This window comes from Pseudophryne corroboree, chromosome 9 (assembly GCF_028390025.1).
Source record: "Pseudophryne corroboree isolate aPseCor3 chromosome 9, aPseCor3.hap2, whole genome shotgun sequence".
NCBI classification, from domain to species: domain Eukaryota; kingdom Metazoa; phylum Chordata; class Amphibia; order Anura; family Myobatrachidae; genus Pseudophryne; species Pseudophryne corroboree.
Window position 1 is genome coordinate 42,727,953 of NC_086452.1, and position 23,501 is coordinate 42,751,453.

At 41.8% G+C, this 23,501-nt stretch overlaps 1 protein-coding gene and 4 pseudogenes across 1 annotated transcript in view; 3 read left to right on the forward strand and 2 right to left on the reverse strand.

Moving 5' to 3' along the window:
• Nucleotides 1-23,501, forward strand: part of LOC134958707 (FRAS1-related extracellular matrix protein 1-like) — a 364,054-nt gene that overhangs the window by 338,921 nt on the left and 1,632 nt on the right. The window contains exons 33-34 of the mRNA XM_063941462.1: nt 21,542-21,657; nt 22,325-22,410. Of these exons, the coding sequence (XP_063797532.1) occupies nt 21,542-21,657; nt 22,325-22,410 (202 nt within the window). The remainder of the gene's footprint in view (nt 1-21,541; nt 21,658-22,324; nt 22,411-23,501) is intronic.
• LOC134963788 (5S ribosomal RNA) lies at nt 3,530-3,648 on the reverse strand (annotated as a pseudogene).
• LOC134963789 (5S ribosomal RNA) lies at nt 8,765-8,883 on the reverse strand (annotated as a pseudogene).
• On the forward strand, nt 14,039-14,157 carry LOC134963790 (5S ribosomal RNA; annotated as a pseudogene).
• LOC134963791 (5S ribosomal RNA) lies at nt 17,691-17,809 on the forward strand (annotated as a pseudogene).

The following is a 23,501-nucleotide window of genomic DNA, read 5'->3' on the forward strand; positions in this document are numbered from 1 at the left end:
ATATATATATATATATATATGTAGAGGCAGGGGAGAAGAACAAGCGCCATATGGTGTAGTATTTTAAATAAATAGGAGTATTAAATACGTGTATAAAATGTAAGTACCGGATGGATTCTTGAGATCAGGCCTGTCTGTCTCACTCTATTCTTGGTGGCTATTCCCCACCTATATGTTAGGAGACAAAGATCATCGCCATATAGTGTAGTAACCTCGGATATATCTTAGGGAACCCTCCCCTATATTTCATGCGTACCAAAAGAAAAATTCAATATAGCATATGGGATATACTTATATCCAGGTGGATCAAGTCGGTCCAGTATGATGTATTGGCTCAAACAATCGCCTGCTAATGCCTTATATAGCAATATAAAATTTTTAATCAACAGAAATAATATACAAATTCAAATAAAAATAAATCAAATCAAGAATCTTAGCTGATTGGTATAAGCAGTAGGTAGGTCAGTCTCAACGCGTTTCGCCTCCAGGGCTTCCTCAGGAGAATACATCGTATCAAATAGTACACATATTTATAGTTGCTTTCAGTTTCGTTTAGCAGGTACTTCCGGTTCGCGTCATTTCCGGAACCGGAAGTGCTCGATCAGACTTTCATCGTGAATATGAGAGCAGTTTAGTTAAACTGGGCATATCGGACATATAGTCCGTGTACTTTGAACTCTCATATTGTTATAAACACTGCCCCACCAATGCAATTTACTGGTAAATTTTCACCCATCCATGTATATTCACGATGAAAGTCTGATCGAGCACTTCCGGTTCCGGAAATGACGCGAACCGGAAGTACCTGCTAAACGAAACTGAAAGCAACTATAAATATGTGTACTATTTGATACGATGTATTCTCCTGAGGAAGCCCTGGAGGCGAAACGCGTTGAGACTGACCTACCTACTGCTTATACCAATCAGCTAAGATTCTTGATTTGATTTATTTTTATTTGAATTTGTATATTATTTCTGTTGATTAAAATTTTTATATTGCTATATAAGGCATTAGCAGGCGATTGTTTGAGCCAATACATCATACTGGACCGACTTGATCCACCTGGATATAAGTATATCCCATATGCTATATTGAATTTTTCTTTTGGTACGCATGAAATATAGGGGAGGGTTCCCTAAGATATATCCGAGGTTACTACACTATATGGCGATGATCTTTGTCTCCTAACATATAGGTGGGGAATAGCCACCAAGAATAGAGTGAGACAGACAGGCCTGATCTCAAGAATCCATCCGGTACTTACATTTTATACACGTATTTAATACTCCTATTTATTTAAAATACTACACCATATGGCGCTTGTTCTTCTCCCCTGCCTCTACAGAATTGCATGACTGAATATACCCAAGTCATATTTTGAAGAACTGAGCAGCCACCAAAGAAGCTTGGGAGGTGTTCATTGACGGAGCATTCACGACCGATTAAGTCCAAACAGCAGGACTTTCTGACGACCCCTTCCTTCAAAGGAACATTTGGACGTTAGACTAAGCGCACTGACCTATAAAACTCTCTCCATATATATATATATATATATATATATATATATTTACAAATCGATTGGCCGGCACTCCCTCTCTTTAATCAGCAGCCGCGGTGCTCTTTACACTGCCTTCACATAACCTCCAAAAGTATGGCACTCAGCGGACTTCTTAATCACATATCACAACGCCAGCTAGTTCAGCAACGTTTCGGGTTTTATTTAGCCATCCATTTGAAGCCTTGCGAGTGCCGCCTTCCAGCGCGTTTTATATATATATATATATATATATATATATATATATATGTATATTTCTTAAGGCTTTGTGGTAGTGTAGGACCTGCATGAAGGTGGGGTACCGTGGAGCGGTTTGCAGGCTTCCGTGCATTGGCCAATTCACTAACTAAACCCCCATCATTTATTTATTGATGTTGTGAGGACAAGTGAGCTTGCTATGGTGAGTGCTGAATTCTCTATTTATTTGTATGTATTTGGGTAGGTGGCCATGGGCTGCATGCACCCCACCCTATGAGTGGTGAGTGCAGACACTGCACCCCGCTTCTGGGGTGGCGAGTGCTGTGGTTTTCTATATTTGTTTGTATATATGTATATATATATATATATATATATATTGGTACAGGAGGATGAGGTACTTGCAAGCGACCAAAGGTGTCAAATTAATAATATAAAAACCAGGTGTTCAATAAATATATAAAAAATTTAATTTCAGAATATAACACACTAAAAAAGGGGGGGGGGGGGTATTTCATAAAGGATCAATTTTTTTTTTTTTTTTTAAATGTAAACAATTTTTTAAAAAAATGCAACCTAATCAATAAAATCTGGTATAAAAACAGCAGAGTTGAAGCTAAAAAGTTACAACACATACACCAAAAATTAATGAAAGGTCCATAAAAGCATGAGCAATAAGTACAAAATCTGCAGGATAAACGTAAAAAGGAGTAAAAAATTGGGAGAGAGGTAGCTTAACTTCGATAGTAGAGGTATATTCAGAGTAGCACCCAACGCGTTTCGTCCCTCATGGACTTCATCAAGGGGTGGTAAGAGGCTAGAGACAGAACATATTTATACCTCCTGGCTATGGGAGGTGTTAACAGCATCACTTCCTGTTTGTTAATTAGTGAATTGCTGTGGTGGTATCAAAGTACGTATATAAACACCTAGACATAAGATGAATGAGATAAGGAGGCCCACTAGTATATTCAGTTACAAAAACGATGTTAAATAGAGCTGTGAGAACGTATATAACATAAAAGACGAATCAGTCCGCCAACTTCCGGTCCGGACTGTGTAGAACGTCATATCCGCCCCACTTCCGCCCCTCTTCCGGTGGCATTATATCCGTTGTGCGCATGCGCCGGCTGGGCACCGTGCGATGCGGATCTCTTGTGTGCCTTTACTGATAAGGATGGCGGCCATCTTTTTGGTTATCCAAACTTGGATGAAGTGCTGCTGCGAGTAAAGGTCTTCAGTATGTTTGTCACTTAGGAGGGCGGCGGCCATCTTTTTGGTTATTAAAAGACGGAATGAAGTCCTGCTGCCAGTAAAGTCCATAGACTGCGGTCTATATAGTTCAATGTTCTAATACGTAAATTATAGGTTTAGATATGTGTAAACCTTTGGAGTGGTTTTGTACATTGGATGATGCATCTCCCCAGGGGGTACATAGAAAACGAAAAAGATAAAGAGGCATATAAATAAATAACAGGCATGGATATGTCACATGACAAATACGGGATGATTCTTAGAGTGGGTAGGCTATGGATATTACTTGCTAGAGGATATAAATATATGCAAACAATATATAAAATATACAATATAAAATTTAAAAACATATATTAGCAACGATGGGGGAGAACGAATATAAATTAATTAATACGCAGAAGGCGGGAAGAGAATACAGATAATAGTTGGGTACAGCATGAAGGAAGTGCCCAAAGTGATGTGAATAGAACATCATCCATAAGCTTCCGAGATATCCCAAAGCGAAAGTTCCCTCAGCGCCTCCGGTTTTACAACACCCGGTATCCCAAGGGGGTCTCCCATCCTTGTACTGACCGGGCCCAACCTTGCTTAGCTTCCAAGATCGGACGGTGTTGGGCGTCCCCAAGGAGGTATGGTTGTAATGTATAGGGCTGGGTAGGAGACGGGGTCTCATAAAAGCAGTGGATAACATAATGAACTCACTAGTGGCAGAGAGGATAGGCAGAAAGGGAGTTTATACGCTACTAATGCACAAGAGTGATTTTTACGTATTTGTGCCATGGGGGCTTCTGGGAGTTTCCACTAAGTGCATCATGCTCAAGATACTGCCTTGGAAATCCAGGTGTTGGCCAAACTAGTTTTTGTAGGATAGGCCCAAGAAGTAGTGAGCAGTGCGGTGTATGTGTCGAAAAGGAGGGTTTTTTTTGGGGGGAGGCAGGAGTGAAAAACATGGGGAACGGAATGGCTTATATCACAGGAACGGAGCTATTTCATACCCTTCATTGAAGCCATCCGGATGGAGCGTGTTCAGTTCGTATATCCAAAACATCTCTCTCCTGGAAAGGAGATTCGAAAGGTCTCCGCCTCTATCTCCCAGTGCTACCAGTTCAATCCCTTTGTACGTTAATGCCTCTGGATCCGAGTTGTGGCAAAGATTGAAGTGTTTGGATACTGCATGAGTGAGGACTTTGTTCTTGATATTCCTGACATGTTCCTGGATACGTATTTTAAGGGGTCTCTTAGTTTTCCCAATGTACTTTAGTTTGCAGGAACACTCCAGAAGGTAGATCACCGATGGGGTATTACAGTTGATGAATTGTTTGATACGATAGTCCTTGTTAGTTTTGTCATTGTGGAATGATTTCCTATTTGGATGGAGGTATCTACAAATGTTACACCTACCACATTTGAAGCTTCCCACACATTTAGGCATCATGCTTACGACTTCTGGGTTCCTCAGCATACTTGGGGCTATTAGATCTTTCAAACTCCTGGATTTTCGAAAGACCAATTTAGGCTCTTTAGTGAGGTAGTCTTTAAGTATGGGGTCCATGAGCAGAATATTCCAGTGCTTTTTAAGGACGTCCTTAATAAGTTTCTCATGTCTGCTGTACGTCGTGATGAACTTGACTGTGTCCTCCTTGATGTCCTTAGGTTTATACTTTAGAAGGTCCCTTCTTTCTAAACCTTTAGTCTTGGTTGTGGCTTCTTCTAGGAGTCGGGACGGGTACCCCTTTTCCTTAAATCTTCCTTTGTACACTTCAAGTTGTTGATCTCTGTCCTCTGCCTTCTTGCAATTCCTCGCTATTCTATTGAATTGGGAGAAGGGGGTATTGTCCTTCCATTGTTGCCGGTGATTGCTTCTATAGTGGACATAACTATTCATGTCCACCTTCTTAATGTAATTGCTTGTGATGATTTCCTCTCCTGAATGTGTTAGAACAAGATCCAGGAACTCGATCCGTTCTGTGTTCTCATTGGCCGTGAATTTGAGGTTCATGCTGTTGTCCGAAATGTAGGTTAAAAATTCTTTAAAACTCAACTGGTCTCCCTCCCAAATTAATAGAATATCATCTATATAGCGTTTGTAAAAGATGATATTCTGTTGGTATGGGTGATTGGTATAAATGTAGTCATTCTCCCATTGTCCCATGAACAGATTAGCAAAACTAGGTGCGAAGATAGTACCCATAGCTGTTCCACAAGTTTGAAGATAAAATCCGTCTAAAAATGTAAAATAATTATGTTTAAGTATAAAATTCATGAGCTCACATAAAAATAGTCTATGATCCTCTGTAATTTGAGGGTCCAGAATTAGGAAGTTGTTACATGCCTCGATGCCCTTTTCATGTTCTATGCAGGTGTATAAAGATTGCACATCAATTGTGGCCCACCTGTAGGTATCCTTCCATTGTAGTGGTTCCAAAAGGTTCAGAACCGATATGGTATCCTTAAGAAAGGCCGGCAGTTCCATCACATATTTCCTCAGGAATATGTCCACATATTCTGACAGATGTGAAGTCAGAGAGTCAATACCTGCCACTATTGGCCTACCAGGGGGGTTGTCCAAAGATTTATGTACCTTTGGGAGAAAGTAAAAAATGGGGGTGGTGGGGTTAGAGTTTAGGAGATACTGGAATTCATCTTTCATCAGTATCTCCTTTCTAAAAGCCTTCAGAAGCATAAGTCTTAGTTCTTCCACGAAAGGTTCTTTAGGGTCACTTGGCAGTGGGGCGTAGGATGACCGATCTCCTAGCAGTCTGAGTGCTTCTGCAACATAGGCTTCTCTGTCCATAATAACTAACCCCCCCCCTTTGTCAGCCGGTTTTATAACAATGTTTTTATTTTCTTGTAGGTGTTTGATGGCTTCCGTCTCTCTGTTTGAGAGATTCTTCTCCTTTACAGATGAGATGTTAGCATCAAGTAGATCCTTTTTAACTAACTCATAGAAGAGACCCACATTATGACCCTTTGATTCCAAAGGGTAAAATTTGGAAGTAGGTTTCAAGCCTGATTTTGATTGTTCATAATTCTGTATCACTGCGTCCTCTTTTTTTATGAAGTGTCGTTTAAGTGTGATTTTTCTTATGAATTTATTCAAATCGATGAAGACATCGAACTTATTCATGCCCTTTGTAGGTGCAAAGGAGAGGCCTTTGTTAAGAAGTGTAGTCTCATGGTTCGTCAAGGCGTGGCTTGAAAGATTGAAGATACCTTTGGGTATAGGGGGTTCTATACGAGATTTCGTCTTTTGTATAGTCTTCTCCCTCCTACCCCCGCGACATCCTCTTCGTCTTCGAATCTTCTTTTGCGAGGTGTGATGTTTTTCATTCTTGCAGGTGTCTTCGTTGTATCTCGGGGGTGGTGGTGGTTCGTACCTGGTGATAAAAAAGACTCCTGTGTAGTGGAGTCTAGTCTCTGTAACGCTGCAAATCTATTGGTTGTTTTGAAGTTGTGTAATTCCTGGGTCTCTTTGGTAGTAGGTCTAGGGCCTCTGAATTTACTAGGGACAGTTTTCCAATACTCCCTTCTTACTTTGGGAGCTGCCTGTCCTCCTTCAGAGAAGCGACTCCAATTCTTAACCTGGTTATTTTCATAGTCGTGTCTGTCTCTAGCGAATTTCCTTTCTTTGTTTCTGATAACCTCATCTTCTATGCGTTCCAGCTTTTTATTCAGTACCTTCTCATTAATCCTGAAATCCTCTTTGTCTTTGTGTACTTCCATTTTACTCTCAGCCTCTTTTATTTCTACTTCTAGGTCTGAGATAATGCGTTTTTTCTCCGTAATCAGTAATTTCATGAGATTAATTGAACAGTTATGCAGGGTTTTATCCCATTCTTGTAGGAAATCTTGGTTCTCCTTTCCAAAGGTAGGCTGTTTCATTATCCTTAAGCCCCTCGGGACCCTATTAACACTGACATAATGTTCTAAACCCCTGATGTCCCACCATGCTTTTACTTCCTTGGTTAACAATCTTTCAATATTCCAAAACATGTCATCCAAGTCATTATTGGTTGGTTCAGTCTCGGGGATAGTAGTCTCATTGAAAATCTTTTGGCACACATTACTCCTTTTATTAGTGCGTTCATTTATTCCAAACATACTGTGTTCGATACTGGTTCACTCCAGGCAGCTGGAAGCAATAATACCAAGAAAAAAGATGTGTACAAAAGAAACTGGTAGCGCCACAGATGTAGTATCAAAGGTGTAAACAACAGTATTAGGAAGAGAGTGTTCTGAGTAGATTAACAAGAAATATATATATGTTCCCTGGAGGACACTCCCTATAGGCTATTAGGGCGTCAGCTTATGGACCTCAAAAAACATATAGGCACTGGTACATATGCCTAGAGATTAGAAATTGGTACAGGAGGATGAGGTACTTGCAAGCGACCAAAGGTGTCAAATTAATAATATAAAAACCAGGTGTTCAATAAATATATAAAAAATTTAATTTCAGAATATAACACACTAAAAAAGGGGGGGGGGGGGGTATTTGATAAAGGATCAATTTTTTTTTTTTTTTTTAATGTAAACAATTTTTTAAAAAAATGCAACCTAATCAATAAAATCTGGTATAAAAACAGCAGAGTTGAAGCTAAAAAGTTACAACACATACACCAAAAATTAATGAAAGGTCCATAAAAGCATGAGCAATAAGTACAAAATCTGCAGGATAAACGTAAAAAGGAGTAAAAAATTGGGAGAGAGGTAGCTTAACTTCGATAGTAGAGGTATATTCAGAGTAGCACCCAACGCGTTTCGTCCCTCATGGACTTCATCAAGGGGTGGTAAGAGGCTAGAGACAGAACATATTTATACCTCCTGGCTATGGGAGGTGTTAACAGCATCACTTCCTGTTTGTTAATTAGTGAATTGCTGTGGTGGTATCAAAGTACGTATATAAACACCTAGACATAAGATGAATGAGATAAGGAGGCCCACTAGTATATTCAGTTACAAAAACGATGTTAAATAGAGCTGTGAGAACGTATATAACATAAAAGACGAATCAGTCCACCAACTTCCGGTCCGGACTGTGTAGAACGTCATATCCGCCCCACTTCCGCCCCTCTTCCGGTGGCATTATATCCGTTGTGCGCATGCGCCGGCTGGGCACCGTGCGATGCGGATCTCTTGTGTGCCTTTACTGATAAGGACGGCGGCCATCTTTTTGGTTATCCAAACTTGGATGAAGTGCTGCTGCGAGTAAAGGTCTTCAGTATGTTTGTCACTTAGGAGGGCGGCGGCCATCTTTTTGGTTATTAAAAGACGGAATGAAGTCCTGCTGCCAGTAAAGTCCATAGACTGCGGTCTATATAGTTCAATGTTCTAATACGTAAATTATAGGTTTAGATATGTGTAAACCTTTGGAGTGGTTTTGTATATTGGATGATGCATCTCCCCAGGGGGTACATAGAAAACGAAAAAGATAAAGAGGCATATAAATAAATAACAGGCATGGATATGTCACATGACAAATACGGGATGATTCTTAGAGTGGGTAGGCTATGGATATTACTTGCTAGAGGATATAAATATATGCAAACAATATATAAAATATACAATATAAAATTTAAAAACATATATTAGCAACGATGGGGGAGAACGAATATAAATTAATTAATACGCAGAAGGCGGGAAGAGAATACAGATAATAGTTGGGTACAGCATGAAGGAAGTGCCCAAAGTGATGTGAATAGAACATCATCCATAAGCTTCCGAGATATCCCAAAGCGAAAGTTCCCTCAGCGCCTCCGGTTTTACAACACCCGGTATCCCAAGGGGGTCTCCCATCCTTGTACTGACCGGGCCCAACCTTGCTTAGCTTCCAAGATCGGACGGTGTTGGGCGTCCCCAAGGAGGTATGGTTGTAATGTATAGGGCTGGGTAGGAGACGGGGTCTCATAAAAGCAGTGGATAACATAATGAACTCACTAGTGGCAGAGAGGATAGGCAGAAAGGGAGTTTATACGCTACTAATGCACAAGAGTGATTTTTACGTATTTGTGCCATGGGGGCTTCTGGGAGTTTCCACTAAGTGCATCATGCTCAAGATACTGCCTTGGAAATCCAGGTGTTGGCCAAACTAGTTTTTGTAGGATAGGCCCAAGAAGTAGTGAGCAGTGCGGTGTATGTGTCGAAAAGGAGGGGTTTTTTTGGGGGGAGGCAGGAGTGAAAAACATGGGGAACGGAATGGCTTATATCACAGGAACGGAGCTATTTCATACCCTTCATTGAAGCCATCCGGATGGAGCGTGTTCAGTTCGTATATCCAAAACATATCTCTCCTGGAAAGGAGATTCGAAAGGTCTCCGCCTCTATCTCCCAGTGCTACCAGTTCAATCCCTTTGTACGTTAATGCCTCTGGATCCGAGTTGTGGCAAAGATTGAAGTGTTTGGATACTGCATGAGTGAGGACTTTGTTCTTGATATTCCTGACATGTTCCTGGATACGTATTTTAAGGGGTCTCTTAGTTTTCCCAATGTACTTTAGTTTGCAGGAACACTCCAGAAGGTAGATCACCGATGGGGTATTACAGTTGATGAATTGTTTGATACGATAGTCCTTGTTAGTTTTGTCATTGTGGAATGATTTCCTATTTGGATGGAGGTATCTACAAATGTTACACCTACCACATTTGAAGCTTCCCACACATTTAGGCATCATGCTTACGACTTCTGGGTTCCTCAGCATACTTGGGGCTATTAGATCTTTCAAACTCCTGGATTTTCGAAAGACCAATTTAGGCTCTTTAGTGAGGTAGTCTTTAAGTATGGGGTCCATGAGCAGAATATTCCAGTGCTTTTTAAGGACGTCCTTAATAAGTTTCTCATGTCTGCTGTACGTCGTGATGAACTTGACTGTGTCCTCCTTGATGTCCTTAGGTTTATACTTTGGAAGGTCCCTTCTTTCTAAACCTTTAGTCTTGGTTGTGGCTTCTTCTAGGAGTCGGGACGGGTACCCCTTTTCCTTAAATCTTCCTTTGTACACTTCAAGTTGTTGATCTCTGTCCTCTGCCTTCTTGCAATTCCTCGCTATTCTATTGAATTGGGAGAAGGGGGTATTGTCCTTCCATTGTTGCCGGTGATTGCTTCTATAGTGGACATAACTATTCATGTCCACCTTCTTAATGTAATTGCTTGTGATGATTTCCTCTCCTGAATGTGTTAGAACAAGATCCAGGAACTCGATCCGTTCTGTGTTCTCATTGGCCGTGAATTTGAGGTTCATGCTGTTGTCCGAAATGTAGGTTAAAAATTCTTTAAAACTCAACTGGTCTCCCTCCCAAATTAATAGAATATCATCTATATAGCGTTTGTAAAAGATGATATTCTGTTGGTATGGGTGATTGGTATAAATGTAGTCATTCTCCCATTGTCCCATGAACAGATTAGCAAAACTAGGTGCGAAGATAGTACCCATAGCTGTTCCACAAGTTTGAAGATAAAATCCGTCTAAAAATGTAAAATAATTATGTTTAAGTATAAAATTCATGAGCTCACATAAAAATAGTCTATGATCCTCTGTAATTTGAGGGTCCAGAATTAGGAAGTTGTTACATGCCTCGATGCCCTTTTCATGTTCTATGCAGGTGTATAAAGATTGCACATCAATTGTGGCCCACCTGTAGGTATCCTTCCATTGTAGTGGTTCCAAAAGGTTCAGAACCGATGTGGTATCCTTAAGAAAGGCCGGCAGTTCCATCACATATTTCCTCAGGAATATGTCCACATATTCTGACAGATGTGAAGTCAGAGAGTCAATACCTGCCACTATTGGCCTACCAGGGGGGTTGTCCAAAGATTTATGTACCTTTGGGAGAAAGTAAAAAATGGGGATAAAACCCTGCATAACTGTTCAATTAATCTCATGAAATTACTGATTACGGAGAAAAAACGCATTATCTCAGACCTAGAAGTAGAAATAAAAGAGGCTGAGAGTAAAATGGAAGTACACAAAGACAAAGAGGATTTCAGGATAAATGAGAAGGTACTGAATAAAAAGCTGGAACGCATAGAAGATGAGGTTATCAGAAACAAAGAAAGGAAATTCGCTAGAGACAGACACGACTATGAAAATAACCAGGTTAAGAATTGGAGTCGCTTCTCTGAAGGAGGACAGGCAGCTCCCAAAGTAAGAAGGGAGTATTGGAAAACTGTCCCTAGTAAATTCAGAGGCCCTAGACCTACTACCAAAGAGACCCAGGAATTACACAACTTCAAAACAACCAATAGATTTGCAGCGTTACAGAGACTAGACTCCACTACACAGGAGTCTTTTTTATCACCAGGTACGAACCACCACCACCCCCGAGATACAACGAAGACACCTGCAAGAATGAAAAACATCACACCTCGCAAAAGAAGATTCGAAGACGAAGAGGATGTCGCGGGGGTAGGAGGGAGAAGACTATACAAAAGACGAAATCTCGTATAGAACCCCCTATACCCAAAGGTATCTTCAATCTTTCAAGCCACGCCTTGACGAACCATGAGACTACACTTCTTAACAAAGGCCTCTCCTTTGCACCTACAAAGGACATGAATAAGTTCGATGTCTTCATCGATTTGAATAAATTCATAAGAAAAATCACACTTAAACGACACTTCATAAAAAAAGAGGACGCAGTGATACAGAATTATGAACAATCAAAATCAGGCTTGAAACCTACTTCCAAATTTTACCCTTTGGAATCAAAGGGTCATAATGTGGGTCTCTTCTATGAGTTAGTTAAAAAGGATCTACTTGATGCTAACATCTCATCTGTAAAGGAGAAGAATCTCTCAAACAGAGAGACGGAAGCCATCAAACACCTACAAGAAAATAAAAACATTGTTATAAAACCGGCTGACAAAGGGGGGGGGGGGGGTTAGTTATTATGGACAGAGAAGCCTATGTTGCAGAAGCACTCAGACTGCTAGGAGATCGGTCATCCTACGCCCCACTGCCAAGTGACCCTAAAGAACCTTTCGTGGAAGAACTAAGACTTATGCTTCTGAAGGCTTTTAGAAAGGAGATACTGATGAAAGATGAATTCCAGTATCTCCTAAACTCTAACCCCACCACCCCCATTTTTTACTTTCTCCCAAAGGTACATAAATCTTTGGACAACCCCCCTGGTAGGCCAATAGTGGCAGGTATTGACTCTCTGACTTCACATCTGTCAGAATATGTGGACATATTCCTGAGGAAATATGTGATGGAACTGACGGCCTTTCTTAAGGATACCACATCGGTTCTGAACCTTTTGGAACCACTACAATGGAAGGATACCTACAGGTGGGCCACAATTGATGTGCAATCTTTATACACCTGCATAGAACATGAAAAGGGCATCGAGGCATGTAACAACTTCCTAATTCTGGACCCTCAAATTACAGAGGATCATAGACTATTTTTATGTGAGCTCATGAATTTTATACTTAAACATAATTATTTTACATTTTTAGACGGATTTTATCTTCAAACTTGTGGAACAGCTATGGGTACTATCTTCGCACCTAGTTTTGCTAATCTGTTCATGGGACAATGGGAGAATGACTACATTTATACCAATCACCCATACCAACAGAATATCATCTTTTACAAACGCTATATAGATGATATTCTATTAATTTGGGAGGGAGACCAGTTGAGTTTTAAAGAATTTTTAACCTACATTTCGGACAACAGCATGAACCTCAAATTCACGGCCAATGAGAACACAGAACGGATCGAGTTCCTGGATCTTGTTCTAACACATTCAGGAGAGGAAATCATCACAAGCAATTACATTAAGAAGGTGGACATGAATAGTTATGTCCACTATAGAAGCAATCACCGGCAACAATGGAAGGACAATACCCCCTTCTCCCAATTCAATAGAATAGCGAGGAATTGCAAGAAGGCAGAGGACAGAGATCAACAACTTGAAGTGTACAAAGGAAGATTTAAGGAAAAGGGGTACCCGTCCCGACTCCTAGAAGAAGCCACAACCAAGACTAAAGGTTTAGAAAGAAGGGACCTTCTAAAGTATAAACCTAAGGACATCAAGGAGGACACAGTCAAGTTCATCACGACGTACAGCAGACATGAGAAACTTATTAAGGACGTCCTTAAAAAGCACTGGAATATTCTGCTCATGGACCCCATACTTAAAGACTACCTCACTAAAGAGCCTAAATTGGTCTTTCGAAAATCCAGGAGTTTGAAAGATCTAATAGCCCCAAGTATGCTGAGGAACCCAGAAGTCGTAAGCATGATGCCTAAATGTGTGGGAAGCTTCAAATGTGGTAGGTGTAACATTTGTAGATACCTCCATCCAAATAGGAAATCATTCCACAATGACAAAACTAACAAGGACTATCGTATCAAACAATTCATCAACTGTAATACCCCATCGGTGATCTACCTTCTGGAGTGTTCCTGCAAACTAAAGTACATTGGGAAAACTAAGAGACCCCTTAAAATACGTATCCAGGAACATGTCAGGAATATCAAGAACAAAGTCCTCACTCATGCAGTATCCAAACACTTCAATCTTTGCCACAACTCGGATCCAGAGGCATTAACGTACAAAGGGATTGAACTGGTAGCACTGGGAGATAGAGGCGGAGACCTTTCGAATCTCCTTTCCAGGAGAGAGATGTTTTGGATATACGAACTGAACACGCTCCATCCGGATGGCTTCAATGAAGGGTATGAAATAGCTCCGTTCCTGTGATATAAGCCATTCCGTTCCCCATGTTTTTCACTCCTGCCTCCCCCCCAAAAAAACCCTCCTTTTCGACACATACACCGCACTGCTCACTACTTCTTGGGCCTATCCTACAAAAACTAGTTTGGCCAACACCTGGATTTCCAAGGCAGTATCTTGAGCATGATGCACTTAGTGGAAACTCCCAGAAGCCCCCATGGCACAAATACGTAAAAATCACTCTTGTGCATTAGTAGCGTATAAACTCCCTTTCTGCCTATCCTCTCTGCCACTAGTGAGTTCATTATGTTATCCACTGCTTTTATGAGACCCCGTCTCCTACCCAGCCCTATACATTACAACCATACCTCCTTGGGGACGCCCAACACCGTCCGATCTTGGAAGCTAAGCAAGGTTGGGCCCGGTCAGTACAAGGATGGGAGACCCCCTTGGGATACCGGGTGTTGTAAAACCGGAGGCGCTGAGGGAACTTTCGCTTTGGGATATCTCGGAAGCTTATGGATGATGTTCTATTCACATCACTTTGGGCACTTCCTTCATGCTGTACCCAACTATTATCTGTATTCTCTTCCCGCCTTCTGCGTATTAATTAATTTATATTCGTTCTCCCCCATCGTTGCTAATATATGTTTTTAAATTTTATATTGTATATTTTATATATTGTTTGCATATATTTATATCCTCTAGCAAGTAATATCCATAGCCTACCCACTCTAAGAATCATCCCGTATTTGTCATGTGACATATCCATGCCTGTTATTTATTTATATGCCTCTTTATCTTTTTCATTTTCTATGTACCCCCTGGGGAGATGCATCATCCAATATACAAAACCACTCCAAAGGTTTACACATATCTAAACCTATAATTTACGTATTAGAACATTGAACTATATAGACCGCAGTCTATGGACTTTACTGGCAGCAGGACTTCATTCCGTCTTTTAATAACCAAAAAGATGGCCGCCGCCCTCCTAAGTGACAAACATACTGAAGACCTTTACTCGCAGCAGCACTTCATCCAAGTTTGGATAACCAAAAAGATGGCCGCCGTCCTTATCAGTAAAGGCACACAAGAGATCCGCATCGCACGGTGCCCAGCCGGCGCATGCGCACAACGGATATAATGCCACCGGAAGAGGGGCGGAAGTGGGGCGGATATGACGTTCTACACAGTCCGGACCGGAAGTTGGCGGACTGATTCGTCTTTTATGTTATATACGTTCTCACAGCTCTATTTAACATCGTTTTTGTAACTGAATATACTAGTGGGCCTCCTTATCTCATTCATCTTATGTCTAGGTGTTTATATACGTACTTTGATACCACCACAGCAATTCACTAATTAACAAACAGGAAGTGATGCTGTTAACACCTCCCATAGCCAGGAGGTATAAATATGTTCTGTCTCTAGCCTCTTACCACCCCTTGATGAAGTCCATGAGGGACGAAACGCGTTGGGTGCTACTCTGAATATACCTCTACTATCGAAGTTAAGCTACCTCTCTCCCAATTTTTTACTCCTTTTTACGTTTATCCTGCAGATTTTGTTCTTATTGCTCATGCTTTTATGGACCTTTCATTAATTTTTGGTGTATGTGTTGTAACTTTTTAGCTTCAACTCTGCTGTTTTTATACCAGATTTTATTGATTAGGTTGCATTTTTTTAAAAAATTGTTTACATTTAAAATAAAAATAAAAATTGATCCTTTATGAAATACCCCCCCCCCCCCCCCCTTTTTTAGTGTGTTATATTCTGAAATTAAATTTTTTATATATTTATTGAACACCTGGTTTTTATATTATTAATTTGACACCTTTGGTCGCTTGCAAGTACCTCATCCTCCTGTACCAATTTCTAATCTCTAGGCATATGTACCAGTGCCTATATGTTTTTTGAGGTCCATAAGCTGACGCCCTAATAGCCTATAGGGAGTGTCCTCCAGGGAACATATATATATTTCTTGTTAATCTACTCAGAACACTCTCTTCCTAATACTGTTGTTTACACCTTTGATACTACATCTGTGGCGCTACCAGTTTCTTTTGTACACATCTTTTTTCTTGGTATTATTGCTTCCAGCTGCCTGGAGTGAACCAGTATCGAACACAGTATGTTTGGAATAAATGAACGCACTAATAAAAGGAGTAATGTGTGCCAAAAGATTTTCAATGAGACTACTATCCCCGAGACTGAACCAACCAATAATGACTTGGATGACATGTTTTGGAATATTGAAAGATTGTTAACCAAGGAAGTAAAAGCATGGTGGGACATCAGGGGTTTAGAACATTATGTCAGTGTTAATAGGGTCCCGAGGGGCTTAAGGATAATGAAACAGCCTACCTTTGGAAAGGAGAACCAAGATTTCCTACAAGAATGGGATAAAACCCTGCATAACTGTTCAATTAATCTCATGAAATTACTGATTACGGAGAAAAAACGCATTATCTCAGACCTAGAAGTAGAAATAAAAGAGGCTGAGAGTAAAATGGAAGTACACAAAGACAAAGAGGATTTCAGGATTAATGAGAAGGTACTGAATAAAAAGCTGGAACGCATAGAAGATGAGGTTATCAGAAACAAAGAAAGGAAATTCGCTAGAGACAGACACGACTATGAAAATAACCAGGTTAAGAATTGGAGTCGCTTCTCTGAAGGAGGACAGGCAGCTCCCAAAGTAAGAAGGGAGTATTGGAAAACTGTCCCTAGTAAATTCAGAGGCCCTAGACCTACTACCAAAGAGACCCAGGAATTACACAACTTCAAAACAACCAATAGATTTGCAGCGTTACAGAGACTAGACTCCACTACACAGGAGTCTTTTTTATCACCAGGTACGAACCACCACCACCCCCGAGATACAACGAAGACACCTGCAAGAATGAAAAACATCACACCTCGCAAAAAAAGATTCGAAGACGAAGAGGATGTTGCGGGGGTAGGAGGGAGAAGACTATACAAAAGACGAAATCTCGTATAGAACCCCCTATACCCAAAGGTATCTTCAATCTTTCAAGCCACGCCTTGACGAACCATGAGACTACACTTCTTAACAAAGGCCTCTCCTTTGCACCTACAAAGGGCATGAATAAGTTCGATGTCTTCATCGATTTGAATAAATTCATAAGAAAAATCACACTTAAACGACACTTCATAAAAAAAGAGGACGCAGTGATACAGAATTATGAACAATCAAAATCAGGCTTGAAACCTACTTCCAAATTTTACCCTTTGGAATCAAAGGGTCATAATGTGGGTCTCTTCTATGAGTTAGTTAAAAAGGATCTACTTGATGCTAACATCTCATCTGTAAAGGAGAAGAATCTCTCAAACAGAGAGACGGAAGCCATCAAACACCTACAAGAAAATAAAAACATTGTTATAAAACCGGCTGACAAAGGGGGGGGGGTTAGTTATTATGGACAGAGAAGCCTATGTTGCAGAAGCACTCAGACTGCTAGGAGATCGGTCATCCTACGCCCCACTGCCAAGTGACCCTAAAGAACCTTTCGTGGAAGAACTAAGACTTATGCTTCTGAAGGCTTTTAGAAAGGAGATACTGATGAAAGATGAATTCCAGTATCTCCTAAACTCTAACCCCACCACCCCCATTTTTTACTTTCTCCCAAAGGTACATAAATCTTTGGACAACCCCCCTGGTAGGCCAATAGTGGCAGGTATTGACTCTCTGACTTCACATCTGTCAGAATATGTGGACATATTCCTGAGGAAATATGTGATGGAACTGCCGGCCTTTCTTAAGGATACCACATCGGTTCTGAACCTTTTGGAACCACTACAATGGAAGGATACCTACAGGTGGGCCACAATTGATGTGCAATCTTTATACACCTGCATAGAACATGAAAAGGGCATCGAGGCATGTAACAACTTCCTAATTCTGCCTATCCTCTCTGCCACTAGTGAGTTCATTATGTTATCCACTGCTTTTATGAGACCCCGTCTCCTACCCAGCCCTATACATTACAACCATACCTCCTTGGGGACGCCCAACACCGTCCGATCTTGGAAGCTAAGCAAGGTTGGGCCCGGTCAGTACAAGGATGGGAGACCCCCTTGGGATACCGGGTGTTGTAAAACCGGAGGCGCTGAGGGAACTTTCGCTTTGGGATATCTCGGAAGCTTATGGATGATGTTCTATTCACATCACTTTGGGCACTTCCTTCATGCTGTACCCAACTATTATCTGTATTCTCTTCCCGCCTTCTGCGTATTAATTAATTTATATTCGTTCTCCCCCATCGTTGCTAATATATGTTTTTAAATTTTATATTGTATATTTTATATATTGTTTGCATATATTTATATCCTCTAGCAAGTAATATCCATAGCCTACCCACTCTAAGAATCATCCCGTATTTGTCATGTGACATATCCATGCCTGTTATTTATTTATATGCCTCTTTATCTTTTTCGTTTTCTATGTACCCCCTGGGGAGATGCATCATCCAATATACAAAACCACTCCAAAGGTTTACACATATCTAAACCTATAATTTACGTATTAGAACATTGAACTATATAGACCGCAGTCTATGGACTTTACTGGCAGCAGGACTTCATTCCGTCTTTTAATAACCAAAAAGATGGCCGCCGCCCTCCTAAGTGACAAACATACTGAAGACCTTTACTCGCAGCAGCACTTCATCCAAGTTTGGATAACCAAAAAGATGGCCACCGTCCTTATCAGTAAAGGCACACAAGAGATCCGCATCGCACGTTGCCCAGCCGGCGCATGCGCACAACGGATATAATGCCACCGGAAGAGGGGCGGAAGTGGGGCGGATATGACGTTCTACACAGTCCGGACCGGAAGTTGGCGGACTGATTCGTCTTTTATGTTATATACGTTCTCACAGCTCTATTTAACATCGTTTTTGTAACTGAATATACTAGTGGGCCTCCTTATCTCATTCATCTTATGTCTAGGTGTTTATATACGTACTTTGATACCACCACAGCAATTCACTAATTAACAAACAGGAAGTGATGCTGTTAACACCTCCCATAGCCAGGAGGTATAAATATGTTCTGTCTCTAGCCTCTTACCACCCCTTGATGAAGTCCATGAGGGACGAAACGCGTTGGGTGCTACTCTGAATATACCTCTACTATCGAAGTTAAGCTACCTCTCTCCCAATTTTTTACTCCTTTTTACGTTTATCCTGCAGATTTTGTACTTATTGCTCATGCTTTTATGGACCTTTCATTAATTTTTGGTGTATGTGTTGTAACTTTTTAGCTTCAACTCTGCTGTTTTTATACCAGATTTTATTGATTAGGTTGCATTTTTTAAAAAAATTGTTTACATTTAAAAAAAAAAAAATTGATCCTTTATGAAATACCCCCCCCCCCCTTTTTTAGTGTGTTATATTCTGAAATTAAATTTTTTATATATTTATTGAACACCTGGTTTTTATATTATTAATTTGACACCTTTGGTCGCTTGCAAGTACCTCATCCTCCTGTACCAATTTCTAATCTCTAGGCATATGTACCAGTGCCTATATGTTTTTTGAGGTCCATAAGCTGACGCCCTAATAGCCTATAGGGAGTGTCCTCCAGGGAACATATATATATTTCTTGTTAATCTACTCAGAACACTCTCTTCCTAATACTGTTGTTTACACCTTTGATACTACATCTGTGGCGCTACCAGTTTCTTTTGTACACATATATATATATATATATATATATATATATATACAGTGGTCGAAGTGGGGTGGTATACTTCTTCCACTGACCCGGAAAGGAGGAAATTAAAGTGCAGCAGGAGGCGAGGGAAGTGGCCACCCTGCTGCACATGTTGCTCCCCATCCCTGCGTGGCGGCAAGCGGTAGTGTAAAGCGCTGTACTAGCTCACAGCCGCTCACCGCTGCCAGCCGCCCCGCCCCGCTAGCCACTCACCGCAGCCAGCCGCCCGCCGCTCACTGCCGCCAGCCACCCGCTGCTCACCCGCAACAAATGAGGTAATGTTCCCCTGCTGTCACCTCTCCGTCGTTACCGTCCCTGTCCCTACTGTCACTCTCTCTCTCCCAGCTGTCACTGTCGTCACTCTCTCTCCCTGTCGTCACTGTCTCTCTCCCTGTCGTCACTCTCTCTCTCCCTGTCGTCACTCTCTCTCTCCCTGTCGTCACTCTCTCTTTCCCTGTCGTCACTCTGGCTGTCCCTGCTGTCACAATTTCAGCTCATTCAGTGTGCTATAATGTGAATTTTGGCTCATTCAGTGTGCTACAATGTGAATTTCGGCTCATTCAGTGTGCTACAATGTGAATTTCGGCTCATTCAGTGTGCTACAATGTGAATTTCGGCTCATTCAGTGTGCTACAATGTGAATTTCGGCTCATTCAGTGTGCTATAATGTGAATTTCGGCTTGTACCGTGTGCTATAATGTAAATTTCGGCTTGTACCGTGTGCTATAATGTGAATTTCGGCTCGTACCGTGTGCTATAATGTGAATTTCAGCTCGTACCGTGTGCTATCAGGGGAAAGGGGCACCAGTACTAGTTAGTATAAGGGGTTCTACTACACTGGAAACGCCCCTTTGTGTGACCACGCCCCCTTTGTGTGACCACACCCCCTGCACGCGCATAATTGTGTCCTTGACTTTTGCATACCCCCACTTCAAAATTTCCACTTCGACCACTGTATGTATGTATATATATATATATATATATATATATATACATACATACATACATACATACATACATACATACATACACACACACACACACACACACACACACACACACACACACACACACACACAGACACGTGCGTGCATCAAAGGAAACCCCCTTCCGAATCCTGCTTTTGCCCCTGGGGGGGTGGTTGCTGATGGGGGGCCCCCCTGTCTTGGGTGCCCTGGGCCCCCCAAGGGCTTAATCCGGCCCTGGCCACACCCCACCCAAATCTAACTCTCTCTGCACATGTTACATCTGCCCCACCTGCAGTGCACATTTGCCCTCATTCCGAGTTGTTCGCTCGCTAGCTGCTTTTAGCAGCTTTGCACACGCTAAGCTGCCGCCTACTGGGAGTGAATCTTAGCTTATCAAAATTGCGTACGAAAGATTAGCAGAATTGCGAATAGACACTTCTTAGCAGTTTCTGAGTAGCTCCAGACTTACTCGGCATCTGCGATCAGTTCAGTGCTTGTCGTTCCTGGAATGACGTCACAAACACACCCAGCGTTCGCCCAGACACTCCCCCGTTTCTCCAGCCACTCCCGCGTTTTTCCCAGAAACGGTAGCGTTTTTTCGCACACACCCATAAAACGACCAGTTTCCGCCCAGAAACACCCACTTCCTGTCAATCACATTACGATCACCAGAACGTAGAAAAAACCTCGTAATGCCGTGAGTAAAATACCTAACTGCATAGCAAATTTACTTGGCGCAGTCGCAGTGCGGACATTGCGCATGCGCATTAGCGACATCGCTCCGTTGCGAGAAAAAAATACAGAGCGAACAACTCGGAGTGACCACCATGGTTTTGCCCAATTGCTAACTTTTTTGGTTTGCTAACAAGTCTGAATAACCCCCAGTGTCTTACTTGATACGGGTTACAATGCATCATGCATATTGCACCATTCTATGAAATCAGCCCACTTGTGCGTTACTTGCTGGTGTCCTGAGGGTTAATGTGACATTGTGTCCGAGTGGAAGTAGCTCTCTGTTCTCCCCATTAGATGATAGTTTGCAGACTGACAGTATAATGTACAGGAGCAGAAAGCAATAAATCAGATTATGTCCTTGAACTGCTTGCGTTACATATATCACTTTGATCAAGCCTGCGATCCTGTTTTGCAGGATAGAAAGCTCAGGGAATGTCCGGCAGGGTGGACCCTTCATCAGAAACACTGTTATTATCACAACACTCTACAAAAGTCCACCTGGGAGGGGGCGGAGCACGACTGCGCACAGAGGTAAGAAACAGGGCCCGCCTGCTGTGCGGGATCCACTCGTTACTCCTAGTCTTAGTATAACGATAATAACGGACGCGGTCTTCCGTGTAACACACCGCGAGGCATAGAAAAGACCAATTGTTTCTTAATCCAGGTTTTATACATACACAGAGCACTATGTTCATATGGGTTGGTGGGCACGCTGACATGCACAATTAATTCCAGTAGTTTTCTATAACGATTTATTGGTCTGTTGTTGAATTATGGTCCGGGTTAATGGCAATAAGAGTTCTCGATGTAAATTCTATCCTATCGGGTCTTTATCCACCTTATTAGGGACCTAATTCGGACCTGATTGCAGCAGCAAAGTCTTTCTCTAATGGGCAAAATCATGTGCAGTGCAGGTGGGGCAGATGTAACATGTGCAGAGAGAGTTAGATTTGGGTGGGTTATTTTGTTTCTGTGCAAGGTAAATACTGGCTGCTTTATTTTTACACTGCAATTTAGATTTCAGTTTGAACACACCCCACCCAAATCTAACTCTCTCTGCACATGTTATATCTGCTCCACCTGCACTGCGCATGGTTTTGCCCATTAGAGAAAAAGTTTGCTGCTGCGATCAGGTCTGAATTAGGCCCAATATTCAGAACTGCCAGAGTCTGATGTGATTGCGCATTATACATTTCAGGTCTAACAGCCATCTAACCAGCGTGCATTCGGAGGCGGATATGAGCTGGCTCTGGAAGTTTTCTGGGAAGAAGCCATTTTGGATTGGTAAGACAGGAAGACAAATGTATTACACAACAAAATTCATAGTGTGACTCCGCATGGTCACTGTAATGTGCTGTATTATTTTAGGAATTATACTAATTATTATTTTATATCCAGGCGTCACTGTCATTTCTAATTAGGTAATTTGTATATTTTTGTCTAGTAAGATTGGAAGCTTTAGAAAGAAGGTGCGATACAAACTGGTCGACATCGCATTATGTAGACAAGTGCCATGTTGACAGCCACAATATATTGACATAATGTTGACATCGTTAATGTTGCCGATATAGGGGGTAATTCCAAGTTGATCGCAGCAGGAATTTGGTTAGCAGTTGGGCAAAACCATGTGCAGTGCAGGGGAGGCAGATGTAACATGTGCAGAGAGAGTTAGATTTGGGTGTGGTGTGTTCAATCTAATTTGCAGTGTAAAAATAAAGCAGCCAGTATTTACCCTGCACATAAACAAAATAACCCACCCAAATCTAACTCTCTCTGCACATGTTATATCTGCACCCCCTGCAGTGCACATGGTTTTGCCCAACTGCTAAAAAATTTCCTGCTGCGATCAACTTGGAATTACCCCCATAGCTTTCTTACCTGCTTTGAGCCCTGTAAGTTAGTGAGTTGCTCTACCCTTGCCACATGTCCTCATCCTACCTAGGGCGTAATTCAGGTTGGATCGCAGAACGCAAAAAAAATGCTAAAAAACACGCGGGCACAGGCGCAGCACTCGTCCTGCGCATGCACCGAGTTCGCGTGGTGGGTTGGTGGGGGGCAACGCTCCATTTCCTAGTAGGAGACGGCGCGTTGCGGGGGTGGACAAATGGGGGCGGTGTTTAGGAAACGGGGGGGCGATGCGTGGGCATGATCGCAGTGACTGCGTGATGTCACACGTAGCCGCCGCGATCAGAAACATGGCGGCGGGCCTCGGTAGTGCTATTAAGCAGAAATTGTTATGCAATCGCAATTTCTGCTCGATGAAGAGGGGGAGGCAGAGGTCAGCATGCTGGGCAGCTGAGGTCAGAGGTCAGCAAGCGCAAAAGAGGTCAGCAAGTGCAAAAATTAGCAATCTTTACTGAATTAGGCCCCTAGTC